Here is a 27,608-nt window from a genome sequence, read left to right on the forward strand (position 1 = left end):
CAGGAGTTTATGCCCCATTTCTCTGTTGCCTGATAAAAACAGAATCTTCTTTTAATAATTACTGAAACTAAAGTTTGTAATACTCAATCACCCTGGCCTCAATCTTACAACCCCTAGTTTTAAACACTGTAGACAGATTACATTGCATTACGTGACATTTCTAGGTAGTCTCTATATAACTTAGTGCCATCATACCATCTCTTCTGTACTGATTCAACCAAAAATGTCGAAACTACACGGAAACTGCATCAGAGCCTTCTTTTTTTTTTCCTTTCGCATTGCAGACGCTGAAAATTAGATTAAAGAACATCTACAACAAAAACGCTTCAAGTATCATAGTTGGAAACTGAAAAGGTAATCTCAGTTTACAAAATTAATAAATTTTTCTTCACTCAATCTCAGGAGTTGAAGTTGTCTTGTGATTTTGGGGCGTCGGAGAACTGGGCAGGAACAAGAAGATAAGACCAACTGTCACCGAGAAAATGAACTCTGCCTGAGTTTCCTAAAGGAAAAGACACTTCTCTTGGAAAGATTGTCTTTTTTTTTTTTTTTTTTGGCGTTCTTTGGAGACACCGGTTTCGGGACATGCCAATGGCGTTTTTTGTCCACAGGAGAAAGAGAATATAAATATGGTGCTGCTAATATCTCCTTTGGTTCAGTCTTCATAGCTCCATGGTTCTCTGCCTCCTTCCGAGGGCTTCTCCCGTCTCCATGGCTGTGGAGTCGTCACGTTCCAAAGCGGCTTCAGGCTACATCTGAATTTCAAAAAAGAAAAGGCAAAGGAATAAGAGCAAATAAATAAATGCAATATAACTCACTGACCTAAACATATGAAGGAATAAAGTACATTTTTTTCTGAAGGAACGAGTGTTTCCTGTACACACACATCTACAATTGAACATATAACATGACGCATATCCAACTCTAGGTAGTATAATAAGACAATAGATAAGCGATATAAGTCTTACTGACCTGGTCCCTGCTGGGCTGATAGGTCTTCAACTGCACTCAGAGGCTTTAGAAGACCGTTCTCCATGAAGGCTACGACAGAAACTTTACTCTCCTCTTCCTCTGTCTCCTGCTGCTCCTCCTCTCCTTCAGGAGGAGACAACCTGGAATGTGAAGGCAGCGAGATCACCTCTTCGAACTCACCGTTCTCCCTGTCAAAAATAGAGTGGAAGTTTTTTGTAATAAACAGGATAGAAACTGTGGGGTGTAATTTGCTTGCACTGTACACCACCTCTGGTCAGGGCGGCTCAGAGGAGCGGCGCTGGGTTGTGGGCTGAGGTCAGGTTGGTGACTGTTGCTGTTTGTCTGAGGCACGGTGGCTGCAGGTGCTGCAGGAGAACCAGGGCTCACTGACGGAACAAGAACAGTAACTATCAGTGGCGTCCTTCACTGGAACAACAGAGGAGAGGTGTTTTTTGGGAGAAGAGAGGTGTGTTCATGTTACCTGCGCTGTCTCCGGTCCTGACTTTCTGGAGATGAGGGAAATGAGAATAAACATTTTGAAAGTGTGTTAGACGTGTTTTCGGTTATTAACCAATATGTGCTTTTACCTTATCTGATGTATCTGAGCGTCTGGTTCTCTTCATGATCTCCTCGAGACGCTGCAGGAGTTAAAGACAGGAGAACGTTTAATAACATAGAGGATTTTTGGATGGGTTATTTATTAATGTTTAAGGACGTCACCTTTTTTCTCTCCAATCGTTCTGCTTCTTCCTTCTGAAAGTGCTTCTCCCTCTCCTGCCTCAGTCGCTCTGCCTCCTCTCTCAATCGAGACTCCTCCTCCTCTTTCTAGTCCAAACACAGAGACGAGCATTGAGACAGAGCTCAGCTAAATTCGGCACCAACAGGTAAATCTCACTGAATCAGAATAATAATAGAAATACTCAGATGATGATATTATTGAATATTAAAGCTATTCTCTCCTCACTTGTCTTTTTTATTTTTGCTTGAAATTGTGACTTTTAATATTTTGGGGAAAATTCCGGTTTCCCAATTACTATCTAGGTCATGACATAACATTTCTGCTTGAAATATATTCTTAATTGATCATAAGAAATATATATATATTTTTTTATAAACTAAATGTGTTTTCATACATATAAAAGTACTTATAATCATGGAACCAAAACAAAAAAAAAAGGTTGCTGTGCCTTTGACCTGTTTCTGGAGTCTCTCTGCCTCTTCTCTCTCCCTCTGAAGCTTCTCCTCCTCAGCCTTTCTCTCCTCCTCCTCCTGCTTTCTTCTCTCCTCTGCCAGACGCTGGGCCTCCTCTTCTCTCTTCGCTCGCTCTTCCGCTTTACGGCGGGCCATCTCCTCCTTTGCAGATCTGAGTGGAGAGAAACAAATGACATTGATGCAAGTCAACCTGCAGCGTTGGCGACACCGCCAGATGTCCTCGGAGGGCCTCTGTACCTCGCCTGCTCCTCTTGTTGCCTCCGCTCCTCCTCCTCTCTCTCCCTCTGCTCCCGGGCCAGCCGCCGTTTTTCGGCCAGGATCCGACTGGCCTCCTCTGGATCTGTGGTGCCAGCTGAAGGTTTCTGAGTTGGGGGACTGCTTGTAGTCTCTGGAAAACATCATAAAAGAATCGTTGAAGAAATTTGTCCTCCTAGCATGATTTACTTCTGTGTCTTTATGACCGACCGTTGACTTCAGCTGGTGCCTCACTCGGGGGATTGTTCTCACCCAGTGGCTGAGGTCTGGGTTGAGGAGGACTGAAAATCTTTCCTTCTTCCTCTTCTCCTTCTACCTTCGGAGCTGCTGTTGGCGTTGAGGGTTTGGAGTGCTCAGGCGTGATCCTGACAGGACGAAGGTTTCCGGGATCATCTGAAACGGGAGATTTAAGCAGCTTGGGAGTTGGGGGACGTCCCAGTGTCTTCTGTGGAGGTCTGTGATCAAACGAGAATAAAAATGTTATATTAGAAGATAAGGCCAAAACAAGAACTTTTCTTAAGCTTCATATTCATTTTGGAGAGAGCAATAGATTAATCTACCTGCCAGCAGAGGGCGGTGTTGCCTTGTTTGACTTTTTGCTTGAAGAAATGGAGGACTTATTGGGAGGTAACGTCAGAACAGGAGCCAGTGGAAGGGACAGATTGCTCCAAGACTTCCTGACACCGTCACGGTCCTTATGCTTACACAGATGCAATGATAAAACAATATTTGCTTTTCGTTCGCTCATCATCTAAGCAAATTGTTACAATCCCATGCTAAAGTAATTATGTCTTACACAGCATGAAATGAAAAGTTTGTTGTGGTTAAATACCAAATGAAAATGTTGCGACAAACATTGTGAGTCAGAAGAAAATCACGCATGGTTTTCAAGTTTTCCCACAAATATGAAATTGAAGTCTGTGACATAGATATTTATTCAACCTCCTTATCTCTGATACCCTCAAATAAAATGGATCTACCCATCTAAATGGACAGGTGAGAAAAGGAAGGATTAAAGAAGCGTTCAAGATGTCTTACACATCCCTGTGATGAAGCAAGATGGTGGCAACATTATACTGGCAAGATGCTTTTTTTTTTTTTTCCCCAGAAACCCAAACTGTACAAAGCAACAATCAAATAATTTATATCAAAACCTTCCCATGTGTTATGCCAGACCAGTCAAAACCCAGAGCTGATTCCAGACTGAGACTCTGTGACCGTTTGAAAAACATTTGTGCTAGGAAATATTCCTTCCATACCTGCACAGTCCCTGTGGTCCTCCTCCGAGCGGTGGCGGAGGCCGGCGAAGCTTTCTCTCTGCTCAGATTCCTGTCCTGGCTGCGACAGTGAGGGAGCACTTGGGCCTGCAGGGTCTTGAATGACACGGCGCTCATGGGGTGGCAGGAAACTGAGCGAGGACACACAGGCATGGCTACCGTGACGATGCACAAGGCGGGCGGGGAGGTTTGGAGTGTTTTGGAGCAGGTATGATTTTGAACAGTGTGGGAATTTGTGGGACATCAGAAAAGATTGGGCAAAAAGGACGCATAAAAATAAAGTTCAGAAGGAAAGATGGAAGTGCAAAGGAAGTTAGGTGAATGGTATGAATAAAGCCATGCATTTAGGGAGGTCAAACATGGGGGAACAGGAATGAAAAGGTGATGTTTTGGTAGTAAGAAAGCAGGAGAGAAAGAAGCTGTTAGTGCTACAGATTAGTAGAAGCGCAACATATATACAGACATTACCTAACAACAAGAAACACCCCGAAGAGGGAAACATATTTAGTTTATTATTCAATCAGGACAAGCTAGTCAGTATTACACATAACACCCAACACCAAATAGTGGACATATGCACAAACTACAACATGAACATAAAGCTAAAGTGCACATTTTACACATTGTTTCTAATGTCAGGCCAAAGAGCAACGTGACAAATAGACGGAATGAACTTTGTTTAAACCTACAGGTGAACGTAGGTGAAGGCTTTAGCACATTACTTCCAAACATATTTTCCTTAGTAGCTCCTTTCTTATGAAAACAAGGAACTTTACCACATGCATATGGAGAACCCAGAGCATGTAGTAGTTATATGTGTACTCTTATGAATGCACCTTTCTAACTGATCTCACTATTGGATATTTCCTATTAAAGTTGGTACAATGCACATACATAAATTTGTAAAAAAGAAAAAAAAAAGACATATTTGGCTATGTAAGATGTTCCTCACCAAAAAAATAAATAAATACAAATCTATATTGTTTTCTGGTAAAAAAAAAACTCATCCATGGTGACTGTTTGGTGGCTAATGCACAATCCTTTTCGAACTTGCTTTGTTCTGAAATGCAAGGCTTTTGAGAAAACTACCCACCAATGTTTCATAATTCTTTATGAAATTTGTAGTTCTCAACATAAAAAAAACACTTACATATTAAAAATAATATATGATTATTGTATAATGCAAAGTTGTACAAAGTTCACACAGTAACCTTGCAAACATTTTGCTACGGAGACAGGAGCAGCCAGCCCTGTCAATGGGTAAATACTTCCTAAACAGCTTAGACACCAGGATCTTGCGGTCTGCTTCAGTGCGTGTTTATATGTGTGTGTGTGTGTGTGTGCGTGCGTGCGTGTGTGTGGTGACCAACAGTGAGCTTCGGGTGCCCTGATACAGGCTGGTAAAGGCAGTTTGGGACAGTGTAATGCTTTAAATCCACTCAAATCTTATTAACATTGAAAACCCTCGAGGTCAAGACACTCTGTTGAAATATTATGACTTGTTTCTACTGTACAGGTGGAGATTTATGAGTGATTGCAGAAAGTCTTGCATCAAATTTAGGATAACTAAATGCCACAGAGTGAAAGAAGCGTGGACCGGACTGTGTGTTACCTGACTGCTCTCCAGACAAGCTCATGGCGCTGCGGCTCCGGGCCAGGTATGAGTGTGTTGGCTGCTGTAGACGGTTCACCATGCTGCTCTCCCATGGCGTCAGCGGAAGTCGGCGGAGTCCTGAACACAGACGCATGCAACACCTCAGCTTTGATAACAGCTAAAAGTATTACCTACCCTCTTATCAGCCCAAGCAGTCAGTCAAAGCAGATTATAAACCATCCGCAGGCCCAGCACAACTTCTCTTTACTTATCCAAAGTGAAAGGTGAACAGAAGTCAAGTTGACACCCCATTGCATGCATTTAACTGGTAAGTATCAGAGGAAGCAAACACCTTGAAGTGAACTGCACACAAAACGCAAGATGCAGGTAGGAGAGCAATAACAGAAGGCTGCAGCATAAAAAATATCACAATGCAGCATCAGATTTCAAAACCAGACTTCCCAGGATTTTATACAAGCAGTTTAAATATCTGACCATAACTCCCCCAGTTGCTCACTGGGAACACACGTATGAATAATGTTCATGATAATCCGTTTACCCACTTTAACACAACATCAGGCAAAGCATGCAGTGCGGCAGGGCTGGGTTGTTGGACCTTTTTCAATGCTCTGAAAAAGTACTTTCACCCCAGAGTTCTTTTGGTTTTCCTTGCTTTGGCACACTTCAATAGATCAAACACATTTCAACGTCAGACAAAGATAACCTGAGTAAAGGCAAACATCAGTTTTTAGAACATAATTCCATTTATTAAGGAACAAAATAAGACAAATTTAAATTTGTACTCAGAGTGAACACCTGAAGAGAACTCAAATTTTAAGGACAAAAACAAATCTATGCAAACCAACCTGCCCCTATGTGAAAAAGAAATTGACCGCTATCATGTCTCTGCCCACCTTGGAGGCAAAAACCGTCATTGAGTGTTGGTAATAAATGGAGGAATTTTGAGCCACTGTCTTCTGAATTGTAAGAACCTGTTTAACATTTCGCCACAGCGTCTCAACAGGATTAAATCTGAAGTGTATCTAAGCCACTTCAAAATCTTAACACTGGACTTGCTGATGCTCCCGATCGCCATCTTGTTCCATCAGTCCATGGACTATTTGTCCAAAAAGTTATTTGGGAAGTTAATTTTGTGAACTTTGAGTTATTTGGGCATAATTGGTTTTCATCTTCTCCAAAGGTTCTATTTTCGCCTAATTTCTTTCTTCTTGGGAAGTCATAGTCACTTTCTCAAACTGAAACAAGATGGGCTTGCAGATGTTTTAATTTCTTTTATGACCTCCAAGATAAGTCAATGATGTGCTCTTGGAACAATCTTGGTAGTCCGGCCACCTCTTGGTTTTTGCTATTATTCTCTTTTTAGACAGATAGATATAAAGGTATATCAATCTTTAAATTTATTTAGATTGGGGCATAACATGTCCCTTAGATCTTATTGACCTGTTGTATATTTAAGTAATTTCTTGACTCTATATGTCAGGCAGGTTGGTTAAGATAACTTTTGTCCTTAATAAATTAATTACGACATAAAAAACAGATTTTTATATTTGCTCAGTTTATCTTTGATTGACATTAAAATTTATTGGCTATATGAAATATGCAAAAAAGAAGTAATGTAATGGGGTGAATACTTTTCATAAGTATGCAAGTAAAAGATAACAAGCTGAAAACTGAAGGAATGAATGCTCAACGCATGGTATTGCTAAACAATTTATAGTATATGTATAATTTTTAATTATGCCTAATTATTGGGGTTTTTTTGGTATAGAAATTGAGGTATTGAAGAAGGTTTTAAATGGAATTAACTGGTAAACAAGCTTGATAATATAGAACATGGCATTTTTTTAGCCATGATGCATACTGTATATAGCATTCCCATAAAAAAACAGGATTATCCTACAGAGGATTATAGAAAGGAGTTACGTTGGAGCCCAATCCTAGTGATTAAATACTCAAGTGGAAGCATGTGCTGATTCATAGCACAGTGAACAGTTGTGAGTTGTAATTTAAACCTAATCTGCAATCAGAATGCGGACGTCCATCGTTTAAATTTAAAGGAACCATCTTCTTTTTTTTTTACTTTCATTCACAGTTTTCAGCCCATGATCTTTTCTGCTCTGTGCATCATAACATAAGAAGTCAAAAGTGCCCTTGATGAAACCTGTGTTTTTGTGCTGCGTGGTCTTCCCCTGATGTAGGCGGGGTTTGGACTGAGCTTTGCTTATTACAGGGGTGGAAGCTGTTCTCATCTGTAAGCCTGTCAGCAACATATAAACATCAGAGGATACATGATGTTTTAAACTTTGCACGAGAAAATATACTTCAAAAATAATAAACAGTATAAGAAACACCACCAAGAGTTAGACGACATGGTCAATATTCCCCAACCTGTCCAATAAGTATGATGCTACTGTAAACATTCTACATACTTCCCTCAACACAATTCCCAATCGTCATCGTCTTGTGTGTTAACTTTACATTCCAATACACTGTTACCGATCCCATGTGTACAATATTATTTTTGAAAACAATGTGGAAGAGATATTTATTTTTTTATATAGATCCGTGTGTGTACATGGCCTGACATAAATGAAAAAAATTATAAATTTAAAAAAAAAAAAATAAAATTGAAAAAACTTTGTGCTAAATGAATCTACAAAGTAACAATCAATAAATTCCAATTATCATAATTTCTGTAGACTAACACCAAGTCAAATATTCTTATTAACCTTCACAACAAAGATTTAGCACAATCCAACTGTCAGCTAAAAGTCTTATGGAACATCCCATAAAAAGGATACGAAAATATTAGGAAGTGACATGTGCATGTCATGACTTTCATTACCTCTGTCTGGCGAGTTCAGCAGTGTGGCAGATGAGGAGGAGAGGCGCTTGGTAATGATGGGATCCGTGTGTTTGGATAAATTCACGGTGGACACTGACCTTCTGTCAGCATCTACAGTCAAAATGAGAAAAATAAATTAATGATGGCAAACAAAAGGAAGTGAGATCTGACCCAGCAGACTTTAACTTCCTATGCATTCGTTAATTTAGGTTAGAACTGGAAAACTACCAACTCCTAAAAAAATAAATGAATTAGTGCTAAATGGAAATATTGTGTCTTTGCGATATGACTTTGGGGTAACATGGTGCGCTGCTAACCAAATACTAACGATGTCACCCACATCGGTCTACATGTGTACTACTGCTAGTGCTCTAAAACCAGCCAGCTAACTGACACAGAGCTATAATATTCACAGTGGGACGTCAATCCGTATCTGCGGTAGAAACTGAAAGCACTTTGCATGTGCTCCAGTCCAGCAAGGTCGAGTGGACAGAGGAAAGCAGACTCCACAAAACCTGAACCGAGAAAGAGCAAAGACGAGATAGAGGAGGGAATGAGTCAGACAGAAGTTGAACATGAGAATGAAAGAGAGAAAGACAGGGAAGGCAGAGAAGGGTGTGAGTAAGCAGTAATAACAGAAGGCAGTGAGCTTGAAAAGTGCAAAAATAAACATGGCAGAACTATTCTGACAAGCTGAGGCGGCTGGAAAAGTTTGTGATTTCTGTGGCGGACTCGATGTGTTTGTACAGGGCCTTTGCGGGTATGAATGTGTTTCAGTACCAGCTGGTATGCTTGGAGTGTTGGTGTGCAGCGCTCCTCCCCAGGACCAGCGGTTTTGCTTCGGTCTGGTTTTCTGGCTCCGCTCCAGCGTGCGGCGTATCACTGCCTCATGACGCACCTTCAGTCAGAACAACAAAAGAGAAATTCCTCGATGTGGCAACTTCTTAGGCTTTGAACAAGCTCAATATAATCTCTTCAGTCTCTGTGGTAGTGAAGAAAGTGTTTTTGTACACTAGTTTTATGGCTGTGTGACATACGCCAAATAAATTAGGAGAAAAATCATCCAAATAATACTTGTATCGCAAACAAATAGAAATGGGAGTGAAGGAGCAATGAAAAAAAGTACCAAAGTTACCACTTCACTTACAGATCAAATTTAGTGTAACTGAACCAGGGTGAGTGTGAGTAATAAAAGCCCCCGTGAAAAGTGTTAGTTTAAATTTCAGCTTCCACGTGTATGTGAAGCATTGTTGAAACATAAAAAAACTTGAAGCCAAGTCTATACAGTTGAAACCAGAAGATTAAATACACCAAATAAAAAGATACAAACATATTCTTTCTCATACTCGTCTTGTTTTTAGGTCAGTTAGAATAGCCAAAATTATTGCCAGAAAAACTTAGCCAGGACAATTTTTAGAGATTTTTATTCTAACTATATTTGAATCCCCCACTATAATCCTACAAAGACAAGCAAGTATACACAATTAATTGATTAACGTATATCATTTGATGAACTTATTTTATCCAAACAGATCGGATGTGATGTCAAAAAATATTCATATCATTGCAGTTTTTTTATAACTTATGAGCAATCCGTAATGGTTGCCACTCTTATTTATCTTTTATTAACTTTCTTTTATACATTTTTTTTAGGCTTGTCAAGCATAAATAAATCCAAACGGATGTATACCCTGTCCTCATCTTGCTTTTGCCTTCGCTTCTCATCCACAGCGGTCCGTCTTTTCTCCTCTTTGATCCGCTGCTCTTCCAGTTTTTTCTTCCTCTCCTCCAACTGTTTCTCATAGTGCTGCCTCGCTCTCTCCTCGCGCGCCTGCCACTGGGCCTCCTTGGCAGCTGCATGCATGTACGCACAGACAAGTTGGAATTTGACTCGCATAATTAAATTCACACGCATACACACGCACACAAACATCAACAAGAAGGGTCAACTGCACTTCCCATGAGAATGCTGTAACTTCCAGCACAAAGTAAATCCTTATATGAAGTCAGATCTTTGACTTATGTAAAACATGATCAGCATGTGTAACAAACAGCTTTTGACTTTTCGGTCTTCCTAAGACCTGCCTGATTCACTGCCGTATTATGTAAGGTAGAATCCATGGCAACTGGATGCCTGGGTTCACCCTGGATTTTATGTAACTTCCAGGGAAACCGACACTTCACAGCTGCCAACCAAGTTCAGCCACAAAATGTCAGGAGAGAATAAAGAAGAACAGCCACAGATTCACTTTAAAACATCAATTTCCCTCTGAATGACTGTCAAACACATGAAGATAAAGGGTGCTTACCATTCTGTTTTTCCCGCTCCTCCCTGCGCTCACGGGCCAGCCTCTGTCTCTCATCAATCTTGTTAAAGAGCAACGAGTCTGCAGCACAGTTTACTAGTACTATTAGCAAGTTTTCCCTTTAGAGGGGAAAAAAAACAAACAGGAGAAACTAGCAGGGTTTTTTTCAGTAAAATGCATTTGTTCTAAATGAGTTACCTGTTTTGGTAGCAGCATAACTACTTGTGTTTTTGCTGGTGGTCCGGTTAGGAATGGGAGGGGGTATAGGTGTCCCAGTGGGGGAGTAGGTCTGCCCAGAGGCTGAAGACCCTCGACCATCCTCAGATCTATACTGGGAGTAAGATGCTGAGAAAAAAAAACAGATTGGCATCAAACACTGAGCAAAGAAACTGAGATGGGGCGGGGGAAAGGATACATCAGAGCCATGAAAACATTAAGTCACAAGTGGAGATTAATTGGTCCAACATGAAAAAATGAAAAATCACCCCCCAGCCACAAAAGTTTTACCTCCAAATTACAGTCAGCATTATTCCCACAGGGTGATGTTTTTCCTCAGACCCTAAATTTAAGATTCATTACAACAAAGCCTGCATCCCTGCCGTGTGTAGGTTCGGAAGTGATTTAATTAGATTTCAATAAAGTTTTTACATTTGAAAGGACCAGAATGACAGGATATTCTGGTTCATCACACTATTTAGTTAGGAACAGCTGAAACACTGGGTGCCTTTAAATCTCAACTTAAAACCCACCTGTTTAGAGTTGCTTATGGCTAAATTAGGGTTAGAGTGCATGTTACCGATAGAGTGCATAGGGTCCATGTTTTTATGTCTTTAATGTTTTTCATTTCTTTTTATTTCTTTTCTACGTTTTAATGAATGTTTTTATCTGTTTTTTTTAAATCTCTTCCTCTTTCTCACTGTTTATTTAATGTCACAAGCTGTTTTTATTTTAATTATGTAAAGCACTTTGAAATGCCTTGCTGCTGAAATGTGCTATACAAATAAAATTTGATTGATTGATTGATTGATTGATTGATTGATTGATTGATTGATTGATTGAATGAATGAGTGTTTCCTGTGTAATGATTCTCACTAAACAAACATCGAAATATCTGATCTAAAGTGTCCACTTAAAAATTATCTACTCTTTACACAACTGTTAAATTACTTAAATTGTAAAAAACAAAAAGGGGAAAAAAAGATTTTCTCTAAATAATGTTTTATTCTACAAAATATTTAAAACCATACCATAATAACTTCCACAAGTCCCAGAACTTTCTTTTTACTGTGCCTAGTAGTAGTATTATTAGTATTATTATTTACGTGTCAGAAGTCAAAGCTCATTTCCGTAATTTTACTATCAAGGTAGTGGACTTGTCCAAATGCGACTGCTTAACTAATCATTAATAGGAATTATTGACAATCTTTATTATTGATCATGAGTTGTGAATTATCATAGTACAATGGTGGAGACTTACATGTCATAATCCTGAATACTAAGGTTAAAAATCTCAATAAAATATCTGTACTTAGCTTTTCTTGGACAATTTCTCATTCTCACTGAGGTCTGACCAACTAATTCCAATTGTTAATGTATATCACAGAATGAAAAAAAACCCTTCATGTTCATCATGAGATGTGCATACTTTTGAAACCAAAATAAAAAGAAAGAAAGGTCCTGCATTCAAATTCCCATGTGGGGTTTTTCTGCATGGAGTTTACATGAGTGCATGCAAACTCCATGCAGGCTGCATTCTGATAAACTTAAGCCATACTGTAGCTGCATTATAGTGCAAAGGTGAAAATATGTTTATATGTCTGGAAAATGCTTGCAGCAATAAATCTAAGATTTGTAAAAACAAGCACTTCTTATGAGCTGTGTGAATAAATTCAGACCAAGAGTGTCCCTGTGGTTTCTATTACATGGTTGCCTCTCCTGATAGAAAAAAAAACATTGTTCAATATTCATATTATTTTGTTATCACCAAAGTTCACTTCTTATAGAGTTGAGCTTGATCATTGGTTCTATTGGCTCCAGGGTGACTCAGCTCTTAATTTTAGCCATTTGGAAACAAAGTTTTATTTAAGATGTGATAGAAAAGCACTAAAACAACCCTATGAGTTGTAATATTAGTGCCACTAGCAAGTCAAGAAGACAAAAACAGGGTTATATACAAATATAACTTGAATAATGAAACAGAAATTTGTGTGGAAGAGGCAAATGTCACAATTCATTCAATTCCTCCAAGTCCAACTAAAATAATACACTTCCAACACTCATGTGGGCTTCCTATCTTTTCAGCAACATCACAGCATGTCTAGTAATTACCCACAACAAGGCAAAAGAAGAGCAAAATATAGATTTCATATCTGACTCCACCGGTGTTTAAAGTGTCTATTTAAAACTCCTGATTCTCAATTTCTTGTGTACTTCCTTTCGTGTGCCTGACTTCGCCGACTCCACCCACCGCAGGCTTAACAGTTTTACACGAACTGACAAAAAGAGTAGAGAAAAGACAATCAGGTCATAGTTGACTGGGTATTGTGTGTAACCGTGTATGGGGCAGCTGCAGAGGTGTGTACACACGCATTCACAGGTCTGCATTGCCTCAGGTAGATGTGGTCATAATGACTATTGTTACAACAAGAAAGGCAGCACCAGGACTTTGTTCGCGCCTGAAAATCCATTTCCTCATATAAAAGATCGGCTCAAAAAGGAAAGGATCATTTCCCGCATCTCAATATTTAACTTAATATTTGTCTAGAAACTCATTATGAGCTTGGCATGACATTAGAAAAAAAATATTTGCACTTCGGAGGTCAACATCAAGTAGGGGGGGCAACACGCCACCACAACTGGCAACTTGTTTTGATTCACAAAGCTTTGAATAAACCTCGTTCAATGTCCCATTCAAATATGTTCCCTCATAGCCAACTTTGCCCAGCTCTTTATTCCCACAACTCATCCAGAAAAGGTCAGATTCAGATGAGATAAAACCTGCTCATTTCATTTTAGAGTCTGCCCTAAAAGGCCGTCTAATAGTGAGAAACTTATGAAATGTATATCTAGAGAGTTAAACAGGAATCCTTACAAGATGTCCAAAAACATGTCTATTATATAGAGTAACTTATGAGAGAGCAAAACATTAATCTCATCTGAACTAACTGATTGGGTCCTTTCTTATTGACAATGTCTAGTTTCCTTTTGAGCTACCTATTCTGATGATAAAACATCAAATGGAAAAAATATGCTACAGGTTCTTTGGTAGATGTCACAGTTTTGAGTCTAGCACAAATGAAGGCATTGCATTATCTCAAACGATCCATCAAAGCATATATTTGAGATGTAGCAGCTGATGTTTGGGCACAGAGTTCTAGCCTCTGACCGCCTGATTGGTGCATTCCTACTTAGAGTATCTCAAAGTGATTGGAAAACACCAACACCAAATATAGTGGAGTTTATGGGAATGGATTCACCAAGAAGTGAAAGCTTAAATCAACTGTATTTTGAGTGCAGCATGCAGAACAGGGTGCTCAGTAGTGTGAGGTGCTTTCTGCCCCACTTATCTTGGTACAGCCCCACTCTGCTGTTCTTAAAACAAATGCACAAAGCAGTGCGCATCGCCCAAAAGAAAGCTACACAGAGGCGATCAAATATATATGTGAACAAGCACTTGCTCAAAACATGAGACTGTGTTGAGGTAAATACATATTTAATGAGATACAAAAGTGTCTTCTTCATACTAACTCGGTGTAGGATTTTGATGTGACATCCTAGTCCCATTAATTCAGCTATTACGCACCAACCGCACATATTTTAGCCCGTTGAAATAATTCACTGCTCTAAATGTGCAAACATGATTTTGTCACCAATTGGTTAAAGTTCGTAGATTGATTATAGATTGGAAAGAAAGTAAAGAGGAGATACAGAAACAATCATACAGCGTGTTCCCACAATGTACTCCTGAGAAAATGTCATACTTTTACAGAAGATACTTAAGTTCTTAATGCAATCTTTATGTGAAAATACAAAATAAATTAAGTGAATTTACTGCAAAGTTAGGCTTTAAGCACAAAGTCTGGAAAACAAAAGATCAGATGGACGAATGAATGGATATTTCATACAAAGATAGAAACAAGAGTGTAGAAATGCTACTTTTCTGGTCTCTAGTTTATTTTTCCATGTGTTTTCTATACTGCAGTGATTTGAGATTGTCATTGCAATATTAAGCAATATAATTTTCCAATTTATCCCCACAAAATGAAGCAATATTGTCCATTAAAATAAAAGATTTAAACATCAATCCAAACATTGCCTTACATTTCTGCTTCAAACATGAACGTTTACTTGGAGTTTATGGAACCCATGCAGTAAAAACCCAATAACCTAAAAGCGCTAGAGTATTTCATGCCAGAGTAGCGACGGACACCTCATGCCAAGTAAGTGATAATAATAACAAGTGTAAAATCAAGCTGTTGGTACAAATAGCATATCTTAAAAAACAATCAGTTGCAATAACCTCTCCACTGATCCGATATACTTTCAGCGTAGCTGTGTCCTTCCTGTGCATCTCACAGGCATCCATCTGTTGCAGAGGTCACTGAATCAACAAACCTCCGATAGCCCAAAGTGTATTTGCTCGTGCACACTCGCCTGCTGTTTAACACCATTCGCAAACACATTAAACCTTCTATGCGGTGTAACTGAACCTGCTCACAGTAGAGGCTTCCTGTCACCAGGTCCACCTGTCACGCTGCTCTTAAGCTTCCAACATTGTTTTTTTTAAAGATTCAACTATGTGGGTTAAGTAATGAACTACATTAAAAAGCATAAAAAGGGAGGCGGGGCTTCTCAGAAACTGGAAGATGGTGGTTTGTGTTTGAAGATGTTTAAACCGACAATTTAAGTGGTGAAAAGGACATTTTTGCTGTGCATCTCCAATTTTACTTTTGTTTTCTCGTGAAAATCAACTGTATTTATCGCCCTTCATATCTGTCTGTGGTTTCGGTGATAAAAATCAGCTGAAAATAACTAAGATAGCACATGACTTTAGCCAGACAGCATTCGTGTACATGTAGAAGATTTGTTCATTTCATTTAAGAGTTCAATTTTTGGAGATAAAAGTTTTTTGCTTTTTTCCCCCCTGCCAAAATATAATATTGTACAGAATATAAGTACAAAAATCTCCAGATGGTAATGAGATTTTGGTGAACTAAAAGCATAAAGCACAGTAAAAGATGCAGTCAATGTACCTTCTTTGACTTCTGACCATAATAAAACCCAATCTTATGCACTTTCACTCCTCTTTCCCACAGTTCTTAGCTTCACCTATTGATTGATCAAAATATAATAAAGTTGTATTTAATACAGATCCTCCAGTTGGCCAAAGCACAAGGTTTTACCTGAGTTGTTCATAATGTCAGATGTATTAATCCAAACGTGGGACATCTGACCCTGCCTGGTCTGTCCACTTCAGCTAGATCAATCACGGGACCGGCAGCAAGGTTCCTACTTCCTGAAAACATTCTTCCTGACAGAATCTGAGCTCAAACACAAAGTCCACAGTCCAGGTAGAAACCAAAAGCAAAACTCCTCCATCCGGCTTTTTCTAAATTAGATTTAGAAAATGAGCGAGGTCAGTCGGTGTCACCGCTGCTGACACGCCAGTCCCCATCCTTTTGTCTGCGTGTGCATGTGTGTTTATGCCGTTTTGCATGAATATGTGTTACACAGAGTGAGATATAAGAGAGAGTGTGACTGTTTAATCTGCCCCTCCCTCCTCCTACGCTCGTTGTCTGTCTGTCTGCACACCCTCCCCACCCCCAGTCTATCTGCATTCATCGCCGGTCAGATTAAATGGTCAGAGTTGGCGATTAATGCTCTGCCGTCCAGGCCAGTGGGTAACAGGCAGGCACAGTGTGTAGCTCCTTCCTTCCCTGCAGCCTGAGAGGATTAGCTGCTGCTAATGCTAAGCCAAACTGTAACCTCCAAACACCGGAGCGGCAAAGGGGGCAGGGTTGAGAGTATTCCTTTACAGCTCTGGACGAAAGGTGCAACAACAGTGCGTTTTATAATTTTGTGGTCCGAGCTGCATTGTCTTCAGCCTCAAACCTAAGAATGTCTGCTAGGTACTCACAAAGAGCAATTTTTAGGCAAAAACAAAAATCAGACTGAAAGTTTGCCATCTTACTTTTGTCAAGACATTTCTCAGAAGCCACATTATTATACTTTTGAATTGTCCACAAAGTTTGTGATTCGAGTAAAAGACGATATTACTTCATCTGATAATTTTCTGGGAAAATATTTGCAAAGCAATTTAAACAGTCAAAATACAGTGAAGCAAAAAAAATTTCAGCTGTTCCTTCCAGTTAAAACACATAGCATGTATCAAAAATGTTTAAACCCTTTGTATTTTTACACATTTATGTCATTTTTCACCCTCAAACTGACAGTGTATTTTATTGGGAAAGCAAAGTCGTTCATAGTTGCAACATGGAAAGACTTCTGCTGAGACTTTTCCCCATTTTAGTTGCAAAATAGGTCAGCTCAGTCAAAGGATGGAGTCAGTGAAAAACAAGCAAAAAAGTTTTGCTGTATATTCTTAACCAAATGTAGGTCTGGGCACCTCAATACTCAAATTTGTTAAGATCTAAAATTTGCCATTGTAGCTCTGGCTATAGATTGAGGGTCATCCTGATGGAGTGTGAACCACAGCGTCAGCTGCAGTCTCTAACAGGTTTTTCTTCCAATGTTGATGTGCATTTAGTTCAGTTCAAGATGTGCCATTAAAAAAAAGCCTGTTTGTCAGTTCTAATATCATGTTCAGGGTGATGCGTCAGTTTTCGGCCACTACTGTTGTCGGTTATGGTATCTTCTGACCAAAAACAGGTAAAAGCTATAATTCCAGCCTCTTCTTAAAGTATTACCAGAAATATTTAACTTTTGAAGACCTGCCAATTTTAAGAGAAAGTCCCAGCACTGCACATTTCTTACTGCTGCGACTGCAGTCGTATGCTGGGGTGTTGACAGGACCTCTTTGCTTACAAACGCATTGCCATCACATACACGTGTAAAGCACACTGCACCTCCGCTCTCATCTCTGCTGTCCTTGTCTTGACCTAATCTTGCAGCCTCAGCTAATTTTCTTTCTTGCACAAACAAAAGTGTCCATCATCACAGACCCTGCACACCAACGATGTCTGCGAAGCGCATTCTAATCCAAACCCCATAAAGGAAAGTGCAGCAAGAGATTTTACTTTTGAGTATAAATATATAATGAGCCATGCAGTAAAAAGAAAAAAAAAAAAGTCCACAAATCTTTGGTGCGTCACATTTTCAGAGCATCTGCAGCTCCGACTCTCTGGAGAATGCTCAAAGTTTCCTCAGTTCAATTATAAACTCTTTGCCCCAGATAATGCCCTTAATTTAGATACGTTAACGCACACTCAAACTTGCACGGTCACAGTGGACACCCAGTCAGTCTACTTTCCTTCATACCTCGTTTCTTCTTCCTGCCAGCCTCCCTCCGTCTCTGTACCTCCTCTTCCTCAGTGATGGTACAGAGCGGTTGAATCGTCAGCCGGCTGCCTCTCTTCCTCAGCTTCCACTTGTCTCTGGGTGATCCACTTCCTCCACCTCCTCCTGCTTTCCTATCCGGCATCGCCTGCCCTGTTGCAACCGCTCAAGCCCCCAGGCTAACTTACCCGAGCCCTGCCCATCCCACCCCACCCAAAGGAGATAGGGAACTGTTCCGGAGGACTTTGGAGGTCAGGGTCACCCCTAACAGCGCTCTTCTTCAGGAAGATGCAGGTGTCTTACAGATAAATACCCGCAGCCATGTTAAACGAGCTACTTTAAAGCTAAAAAGGTTTGCAGATGATACAAAAATAAAGTAATTTTGAGGACAGCCAAAGAAAGGCAAAAAAAAAATGATGAGTCAAGAATAAACCCAGTGCAGTGCAGAGGAAGGAAAGGGATGCAGACAAACACAGCAGCTCAGAGGACCAGCGAGCAGCGAGAGTGAGGATGAGGGTGAGCTCTGGTGGAGTGGCTTAGAAAAGAAGACTTAATCCACAAGAGTGGCTCCGCAGAGGTCTGTAAGAACCGCACAAGTGACTCCTGCGCTCCTCAGGAGGATGCTGCATCTGCTGTCTCCACACACACCCCCCCACCTCCCGTCTTTATAGTCCCCCCACTAGATCTCATCTGCAAATCTGCCAGGAGAATTACATCACATAGCATTTCCTTCTACTGTACGAGGATATGCGCACACAGGGACAAGGAGGATGAAAAGAGGTTAGGAGAGTCGATAAAATATTCAGTGCAGCTCCAGTAGTGGAAGGTGAGCTGGTACAACGTAATGGGTTTCCCTGACAACAGCAGCACATGGACCAGTGACACAGTGCAAGAGTAGGAGTTTGACAGGTGGACGTCAGAGCAACAAAGCACAGTTGCTGGATGCTACCACTCCAAGTCAAATAATGCAGTACTGGAGCCATTGCTTTTGGAAGGAGTCCAGAGAGCACATGGTTTATGGCTCCACCCACCGTCTCCACTTAAAGAGAAATCATATTATTTTTATATGGGCCAGTTTCTGGTAGCAAGTTATGCTCGATTGATGCGTGTATATTCAACCTGTTCTTTTATGTTCCCATAAGACTCAGCGTACCAACCGCTTATGGCATATTCTCCCACACCCAAACAAACAAACAAACAAACAAACAAACAAACAAATAAGCAAACAAACAAATAAGCAAGCGAACTTAAAAATAAAAAAATAATCCAGATAGTTTTAAGAAGCATTAACTCTGGGTTCCCCAGTGTACATGTATTTTTTATTTCAGTTTTTTATTCATTATTTTTAAAAAAACAACAAAAAACGTTGCTTTTCTTTCTACTTCACAGTGAAGCACTAGTTTGCTGCTACTCACATACAATCTTAATATACAAAACTAACATTTATAGCAATAACAAGGCAAAATGCGAAAAGTTGTAAGGACTGTAAATATACTTTATACATTTGTGAAGTCAAAATGCTTAATCAGTAGTATGTCATTGGGGCTATTTATTAAATATCTCTATTAAAATAACTTTTTCCCAATAATAATAATATAAAGGAATTCAGGCCAATAGTTGCAGCCTCATCTCCTCAGAGAGCATGTGCTGCACAAACACAATCATGGACGAGCAATCTGATCTTTGTCCCCACAGGACACAGCAGTGCTGTAAGCCTACACCTGACTTTAACGTGATAGGCTCTGCAACACGCCCTTCTCACTCATATTCAGTGTGGCAATAAGGCAAAAGAACAAATAGGATTTTTACATGAAAAAGGTACATGAAGTTCATAATTGAGTGTGGATGTATTGATACTGGGATATTATAGTTAACACAAATTTACATTTAATATTCCTACAGTGAATATGTCATAAGTAGGCAACCAGAAACTGAAAGACAGGAAGGAATAAATGGAAGAAAGAGGAAAGCGGGTTAACACAATGAAATAAGGGGACTGAAAAAGACAGAAAGGAGGAAGTGAGTTAGGACACAAGGAAGGAAGGGAAGAAGGAAGGGCTTGAATGAGTAAAATGAGGAGGACAAGGGTACAGAAAAACTTTGGCAAAGAGGAAATGCAGCAAAGAAAGGAAAGAATGAAGCTACAGCACAAGTAAGATGGAATAAGACAAATGAAGAATGAAGGGAAGGATGGCTACAAAGACGGAGTAGGGCACAGAGAAGGACAACAAAAGAAACATAAGATGAAAAGAAGAATATATTGAAGAAAGGAAAAGGAGTCGGGGGGACAAAGCAGCTGGGCAAGGCACCAGGAAGGAAGGAAATAAGGAAGGACAAAAGGGAAGTAGGTGTGAACGGAGGAAAGGGAGAATGGAGAGATGCATAGTGAAAACAAATATTTTCTCATGCACCATGTCCCTTTTCCACGCGGAGGCTATAGACCTCGACGGGGCCATCCTGATTTTAACTCCCATCCTCAATGCCTTTGCTGCATGTCTTTCCCCACTTCTCTCTGCCTCTCTGTCTGATTACTGTCAAATAAAAGCCAATAGTACGCCAAAAAATAATTTAAAGACAAAACAACAGAAAACAAACACAGAAATTAAATTCTACCTCGCAACTTTTAAATCCTCTCCAACACATCTGAGTCAGTTGGCTGAATTTTCTCATCAGAACATCACTCAGGTTCACATGCAATCTTAATCATATTAATGGACGGAAATGAGGCCATTAATATGACTCAGGTGTGCTGGAGAAAGGAAAGTGTAGTGGAGAAACTACACTACACTGGCATTAGTGTACAGACAAATACAAATAAAACTAATCATGCTTAAGCCAACACTGAATGCCCATTCATAGCATCGGGGCGTAGGCTTTGGGGCTGTATTCAGAGTAAAAACTTGTTGTTGCTGCAGGTCAGTGGGTATCGGGCAGTCTTAAGTTTTCCCGGTACAATGATTGAGTAAAAATACCACAGCTGTATGGAATCATCATATTTACAAATGCAACTAGTCCTAATCCAATTCATTTATTTTAAACCAGAGAAGAAGCACATATTGCACGTTCTGCTAAAGTAGCAAAGCATAAATTATCTTTTTTTTTAATAATATGCACACATTTTATTATTCTAATACTAGACAACAATCAAACAAGCAAGCTGCTCTTGGCTTTTTCAATTACTGCTTTAAAATAATGTCACCTTAGTTAGAGTGATTGGTGACATCTCCACAGCATGATGCTGCCACCTGCATGTTTGAGTTTGTTTACATAGCATCACTATCAGGGCATCGGGGTCTTTGCAGCCAAAAGTATTGATTTTTTTTCTTCTTTCTTGTATGCAAACACAAATTAAAGGGACCACTGTGTTGTGAGAAGTTTAGTAATCCAGGAATCATAAGTTTTTAAAACCTGTTATTCCTCGATACAGGAAACCAGCACATGCCTACTTGATTGGACATTATTTGTAATAAAACAGCAAATAATTTTATTCACAAACAGATTAAAACTTTCTGTGAATAAAAGGTTTGGAATACAAGTAACAGCTATGCTTTCACATAAACTTAAGATCATACTAGCAAGCATACAAACCCAACAGCAAAATTTACAAAAGAAAAGATAAGGCTCTGATTTATTACCCATTATTCGTTTTAACTTCTCATAAGTACAATTCATATTTTTGACTTGTTTATTTTTGTTGCCAAAATCCTGTAGCTAAAAATAGATGAGTGATTATAAAAATAAGTGATTTACACTGTAAAACAACACGCTAATCTTCATTTGTAAATCCCTCCAAACAGAAAACGTTCAGTCATGAGACACCACACTACGGAAGACAAAACAATGACAAATCCCAGTCATGGAGTCACAGCAGGTTAGTACACTAACAATAGATAAAAAAGCACCTGCTCAATCCCTATTAGACTGGAGGGGTGTGGCTACATGTGGGGGGGGAAAGTTTCTCTTTTATTTTCTTTCAAGTAATAAGAGATAAACATTCAACAGAACTTCTTTCCAATACACTAAAATCCACTCACACAAGCAATTAGTTCTACTTTGATTAATGCTACTAATAGATGCTAAAAGAAAAATAGTTACACCGGTCTAAGGAACAATTTCATTTCATTGGTGGTGAGTTTATCAATAAACCAAATTTAAAGGAGTTTTTTTTTTTTTTTTTTACACCAAGTCCCCAGAATAACAAACCTCGGTTTATCCATTAATCCACCTGTCACACATCGAGGGAGGAAGCTCTGACGGAGACCAGCTGACAAAATGTCAGCAACAGGTGTTCGTCAGGAGGAGCTCACAATGTCGTTCAACAGCAAAGACAAATGAACAACTAAAGAGGCTCGAGTGGTGTGAAGGAGAGCGGCTCGAGTTAAAAAGTCAAGCACAAATAAAGTAAAGCAACCGGTTGGTTGAGTTGGTTGACAGATAATCCCATTCCCGTGACCGACCGGTGGGGAACCCGAGTTTGTTTATAATTTAGAGTTTAAAACAACGAGAGGGGGGGGGAAACGACCAGAGGGGCTCAGGTGAGCTGAGCTGTGGCTCAGACGGAATGTCTGTAAGTTAAAATCATTTATAGGAGTTAAGAGTCGCCTCGGCATTAGAGCTCACCTTGGGACTCCGGAGGAGAGGTGTCGCTGCCATCCTGCTCCGCCATTTCTCCTGACGTCAGCTGAGAGGGATCAGCAGCAGGAACCAGAGGGACCTGATCCCTGCACAGGGCTGCGGTGACTGGGGCTCCTCCCACGGACAGGTATGGGCTCATCATTCCAACTCTACCCCACCAAGAAAAAAAAGTGCTACTTAGAAATAATACATAAAATCCATTAGAATTTTGCTTTCTGCAGAGAAAAAAAAATATTTGAAATGATTTATGTTATTCGCTTTCTGACACTCGGATTGGTCAGACACGATTTACTTTAAATGAAGAAAAGTCTAAGGGGCATCATCTTTACCCAGGGGGTTTGCAGACATTTTTATAAGAGGAAGGGCCAGGTGAGATAGTTCTGGATTAAACGCACAATGTATAAGAGCGCCATCTGGTGACTAGTAGAAGTGATTTCGGAAAACGATGCGAATTTAACATGGGAAAACCATGTTAAATTTCAGTTTGTTTCAGTTGTGATTCATACAGATGATAACCAACAAACCACATTCACGGATTCAGAGGGCGAAAGCAGCCATGTTGTCAACACACCTTACCGGCGTGCTTCTTGATATGGACTGTGGGAAGAGTTTGAGCCCACGTCGCATGAGTTCCTAACAAAATACACAACATACTGTTTGTGGTCGTAACTTTACAAAATAAGGAAAAGTTTCCTGTGATGGTAAACCTCAATAATCCATGTTGCAAGTGTTTTCAATAGAAGTTCGCGATAGTACCAGCAGAGGGAGCCCTGTTCTCAATTTAGAAACCTTCCATTCATCAAAACAACATTCAGTGTCTTTTGTTGCTTTGGTATCTTTGTTATTTTGGTTCTTTCATAAATTCAATCCGTACAGTACAGGAGGCAGGTGGTACAGATTTTGTTTAGATATGAAAAATGCTTGAGACCATTACAATCCAAAACATGTCAGAGACATAACAAAAGGACATTGCAATTCGACACAATGAGGCCCAAATATCACATGTCTGTTAATTTATTCTGCAATATTGGCAAAATGTTTTGCTGTTCCTGGATAATCGCTCTTAATATCCCTGCTTTTTAACCAGACTGTGCTGGTGTAGCCCCTTCTCTTTTACCCTGAGCAAAACAGGATTTGATTGGTGCACAGAAATCTGGAGCCATGGCAACCAGCTGTTTGGCGATTTCTCAGATGGAGGCGGTGGAAGGAGGAGATTGGCCTGTAGGTATATACTCGGATACTGGCAGACAGATAAACATGTTGTCTGACGGGGTGGGAGATGCAGAGAGCAAACGAGTGGGAATGAGAAAAAGAACAGTACTCATTCAGCTCCCCTGTGTTTTTATTTAAAGGGGGTTTGATCTGAGACTGTCAACCCCACCCAGCTGTTGTTTCACACAGATCCCCTCCAGACGAAGACGTCCCATTTCTTTCAGCTCCTCAGGCTTTGTGTACGGTCTAATTTTTTCCCCCCTATTTTATATTTGTTTAAATTGCCTGTCTCAGAATCCCAGAACAGGACTAGCTCGGTGGGCTGGTTAAGCACACAAGGTGAGATCAAGGTTCTATGAATCTGGCTGTATTCAAATGTTTTGATGAAAGGCTGATTGACCTGTCATTAATTGGAGAACAAAAATATAGCAAAAGACCCCGAACAGATAAATCTTGACATTTATCGCCCACAGAATGCTTGTTTTACTTTTATTCCATATACTAAATGGGAAGACCCTTAAACAAAACATATATACATATATTTCTTTGACTTGTGTTAGAGTTGGACTGCTGGCCAGACATTTCCCTGATTAATTCTAGGGTTCTTCATTGAAGGCTGCACTCAGCTGAGGGTGGGGGGTGGTCTGTCAGGGAATAAGCCGATTGAAGAACTGATTGATTTCTAGAGCGAGTCTCTTCACAGGGTCACTTGGATTAGCTTCTATTTTGTTCACTAGGAAATCAACAAGCTTTTAGGCCTTTGAACATCAGGATATAGAGATTCAATATGTTTCAAGAATCCAGAGAAAAGATTGTCTGTTTTTTACAGATACGACTCCTGCAACATGGGTAAAAGCATATAAAATTAAATACAGTCTACAACACTAATAAAATAAGTCTTTTTTTTTATCAAGACTTATGTAGGTAACAGTATTCTGTAAATTATCTCTGCAATTGGTAAAATATTCTTCTGCATGTGCACCAAAGATGTTCTCTGTTTTGATATGTGTGGTAAAAATATCCTCTTTAATTATCTAAATAATTTGCTGGAAACAGATGGCATTGAAGAGAATGATCTGAGCAGACAAAGATCGCCCAGCAGGATTTTTCCCATGTTGTCTAAACAGACTTACCCTTCCTGTGCACAAAGTCACATTCACAAAAACACGCACACACACGTACACCCACACACACGTAAAGCAGTCTCTACATAGTGCACAGGGGTAAAACCAATCTCGTTCTTTTGTGTTTGCCAACAAAACTCCAATCACAATGAAGTAAATGTCTCAAAAACAAGTAGCTCATGCTCAAAACAGGTCAACAAGCAGATCGCTCTGTGCTTGTAATGGTGTCATTAATTGTAAATCCCCGATTTAATCCTTTTTCCGGCTGCAGAGGTATTCTAGGCAATGTTTTTAGTGTGAGATCTACCAACGTATTGTTTTGATAATAAGCAAAGAGGCTATTTCAACTATAAACCACTACATAACAACTACATAAACATCTAAGTCACCACAGCCCATTGCAAGAGTACATCACCGAATGTTTGGGTTGCCAGTCACTCAAAACTGTTGCCATTTTCCGACAACTTTCGTGCCATGTCAGGTGTTTCTGCAGCTGTGGCTGATTCTCCCGTTCATCAGTTCGTACCCATTCATTTCATCCCAGTCTGTTTACAAACCATTTCATAGCTGTTTGCTTTGGTTATGTATTTCGATATTTACTGCGTTAGCGATACAAAAATCTCATGTATTATTTTATATACATCTTATTTCCGTTGACAGATGGTTCATGTCCGTGTTGGGTTTGATCGACTCTTGTAAAATGCGAAAGATTATGAACCCTACTCTAACCAAAGTAACTCTGAGCAAACTCCTGCTAGTTGACATTGTTTTTATCTTGCAATTCCTTACACTACACTTAAGTGGATTGTAAGCTCTTGTGAGTCATTAGGCAGGTAGGAACTGAAGCATGATTTTAAAGTGTCCTGCAGGCAAAGTTCCTTTTTCATACCCGAAAAAAGATTAAGTAACGTTCAAATGGAAGGGTGCAAAATGACTGGGGAAAAATTTGGACACACTGACTTGACTTTTAGTTCTTTAAAAATCTTGATCCTTTCTTCTTTTTTTTTCTAACTGGACAAATATCTACAAATGGCGAGTACAGTTTGCAGTTCTTGTAAGCAAACGAAAACATTAGCTATCAAGCACAACATTCTCATAGTTAGGAATCAGAATGGATCATGCTCCTCTTGCTGTTTGCCACTGAATAAAATGTTTTGAGATACTCAAGAAAAGAAGACAGTCTCGTAAATATTCTAAGGGGAAGTTTTGCAAGCACCTGGACATTTCAGGCTTGGAGTGATTTAAATCTCAGTGGAAACATGCAAAAAAGTCTGCATGCAAATCTAAACACATCTTGATTTCAGGGCCTGGAGTCTATTAAAATATTTTACAGGCCTATTATCACTTGTCTATCTCATTAAAACCTTTGGTCAGACAAAAAGCTTAGAATTTAATCAGATTCGACGTGAACATATATGAGGCGGGTTTGGATTCATTATTTCATTCATTTACCATGAAAATATGCTCCAAGTGCATTTTTATGGCTACAACGTTAATGCGAAGTGAAACTTCATTGATTTTCATGATTACTTTACAATACATCCCCTGTTTCTGTGCTGTTCATAAAGTATCTCATTCGTTCCACCATAAAATCATGAATCTACTTTAACCCGCTTTTACCAAAGTGGCTTTAAATCGGTTCTAAACACAGCAGCTGTACTAGTAAAGGTACAGCAGAAGATACTTTAGCGGACTGTGTGATGTTGAACACGCTTACATCTTTTCATGCTTGGAGTTGGAACATTTATGTGTAGAGTAAAAAATAGAATGGGTTCATTGTAGTGAAATTAAAAGGATTTCCCTTGAGATTTCAACCAACGCCCCCTGGCCCCCACCAACACATACACAGGGTCTGTAGAAGTAGAACACGTGTATGTAATATTTATAATGTAGAGGAAAGAGGACGTTGTTTTAAGTGGTTTGCTGGAGTAAACGTCACGGTCGAGTAGAAATAGAGTAGTAGTAAGTAAGTATCCAGATCTCATAATGCTGCTGGAAACCACAACTTCCTATTTCCTGCTACTTGGCGTTGATCTATCCTTTAAAATGGAGTTAAAACACATCAAACTGTGAGGTTGTAATGGGACAAAATACATAAAGGTTGAAGGTTATTGGTTAATTTCCAAGGCACTGTATCACAGTGTGCAGCTTAAATGCATAGAATGTCTCATAGGTAATAGACAGTGAATTGCCTGTCATGTGAATGATGAAGCAGGCCCACAGCGGCATGAAGCATCGCCTCATTTATGTGCTGTTGAGAGAGAGAGCGCCACAGTGGTGGACATGAACGGTTTGTCCTTCAACTGGGGACCGTTTGGAGATGTTGTCAGTGCCACTCTCCATCTCCCGCTGTTTGTCAACTCTCTCTGCGCTCCCCCTGTCAAAAAGCATCTTTTTAATCTTCATCCCCACCGCTTCTCTGTTTCTGTCTCCGTACAGTACTGTCATGATGGATCACCTTATCTGCGAGGGAGATGATGGGGGGGAAAACAGCAAAGTAATCTGTAGTAGTAGTAGAAAATGTAGTATTGAGACTGTAAACTGGAGGAAGGGAAAGGAATATATGCAAAAAATTATACTGAGTTGATTTGGGATATTTTGCTTGGGGATGTATCCGTTTCTGTTTCGTTCCCAAGAAAT

At 39.7% G+C, this 27,608-nt stretch overlaps 1 protein-coding gene across 11 annotated transcripts; it reads right to left on the reverse strand.

Moving 5' to 3' along the window:
* Positions 1 to 532: 532 nt before the first annotated feature.
* On the reverse strand, positions 533 to 22,786 carry map7b (microtubule-associated protein 7b). 11 transcript variants are annotated; one of them, XM_008397984.3, is made up of 20 exons: positions 22,618 to 22,786; positions 10,681 to 10,827; positions 10,486 to 10,563; positions 9,867 to 10,030; positions 8,957 to 9,074; positions 8,590 to 8,691; positions 8,177 to 8,287; positions 7,493 to 7,588; positions 5,329 to 5,448; positions 3,699 to 3,871; positions 3,000 to 3,139; positions 2,650 to 2,894; positions 2,422 to 2,572; positions 2,167 to 2,335; positions 1,693 to 1,797; positions 1,560 to 1,610; positions 1,454 to 1,478; positions 1,241 to 1,358; positions 973 to 1,160; positions 533 to 755 (listed from the first exon to the last, which is right to left on the reverse strand). In XM_008397984.3, exons 1-20 carry the CDS (start codon positions 22,772 to 22,774, stop codon positions 745 to 747), a joined length of 2,469 nt encoding a protein of 822 aa, XP_008396206.2. In that variant the 5' UTR covers positions 22,775 to 22,786; the 3' UTR covers positions 533 to 744. The 11 variants fall into 11 exon arrangements, with proteins under 11 accessions (XP_008396206.2, XP_008396207.2, XP_008396208.2 ...); XM_008397985.3 differs by lacking the exon at positions 22,618 to 22,786 and adding an exon at positions 17,980 to 18,157 and having other exon boundaries at positions 3,699 to 3,847; XM_008397986.3 differs by lacking the exon at positions 22,618 to 22,786 and adding an exon at positions 17,980 to 18,157 and having other exon boundaries at positions 2,692 to 2,894.
* Between the last annotated feature and the right edge of the window lie 4,822 nt (positions 22,787 to 27,608).

This window comes from Poecilia reticulata, chromosome 21, assembly GCF_904066995.2.
Source record: "Poecilia reticulata chromosome 21, P_reticulata-male-v2, whole genome shotgun sequence".
In the NCBI taxonomy this organism is placed as follows: domain Eukaryota; kingdom Metazoa; phylum Chordata; class Actinopteri; order Cyprinodontiformes; family Poeciliidae; genus Poecilia; species Poecilia reticulata.

Excerpts from the sequence above, each read along its gene's own strand:
- map7b (XM_008397983.3), bottom strand. The coding sequence starts at position 18,142 with ATGCCGGATAGGAAAGCAGGAGGAGGTGGAGGAAGTGGATCACCCAGA. Across the intron at positions 2,573-2,649 it reads GGCACCAGCTGAAGTCAACG|AGACTACAAGCAGTCCCCCA; the intron begins GTCGGTCATAAA and ends GATGTTTTCCAG. Across the intron at positions 1,798-2,166 it reads CAGAGAGACTCCAGAAACAG|AAAGAGGAGGAGGAGTCTCG; the intron begins GTCAAAGGCACA and ends TGTTTGGACTAG.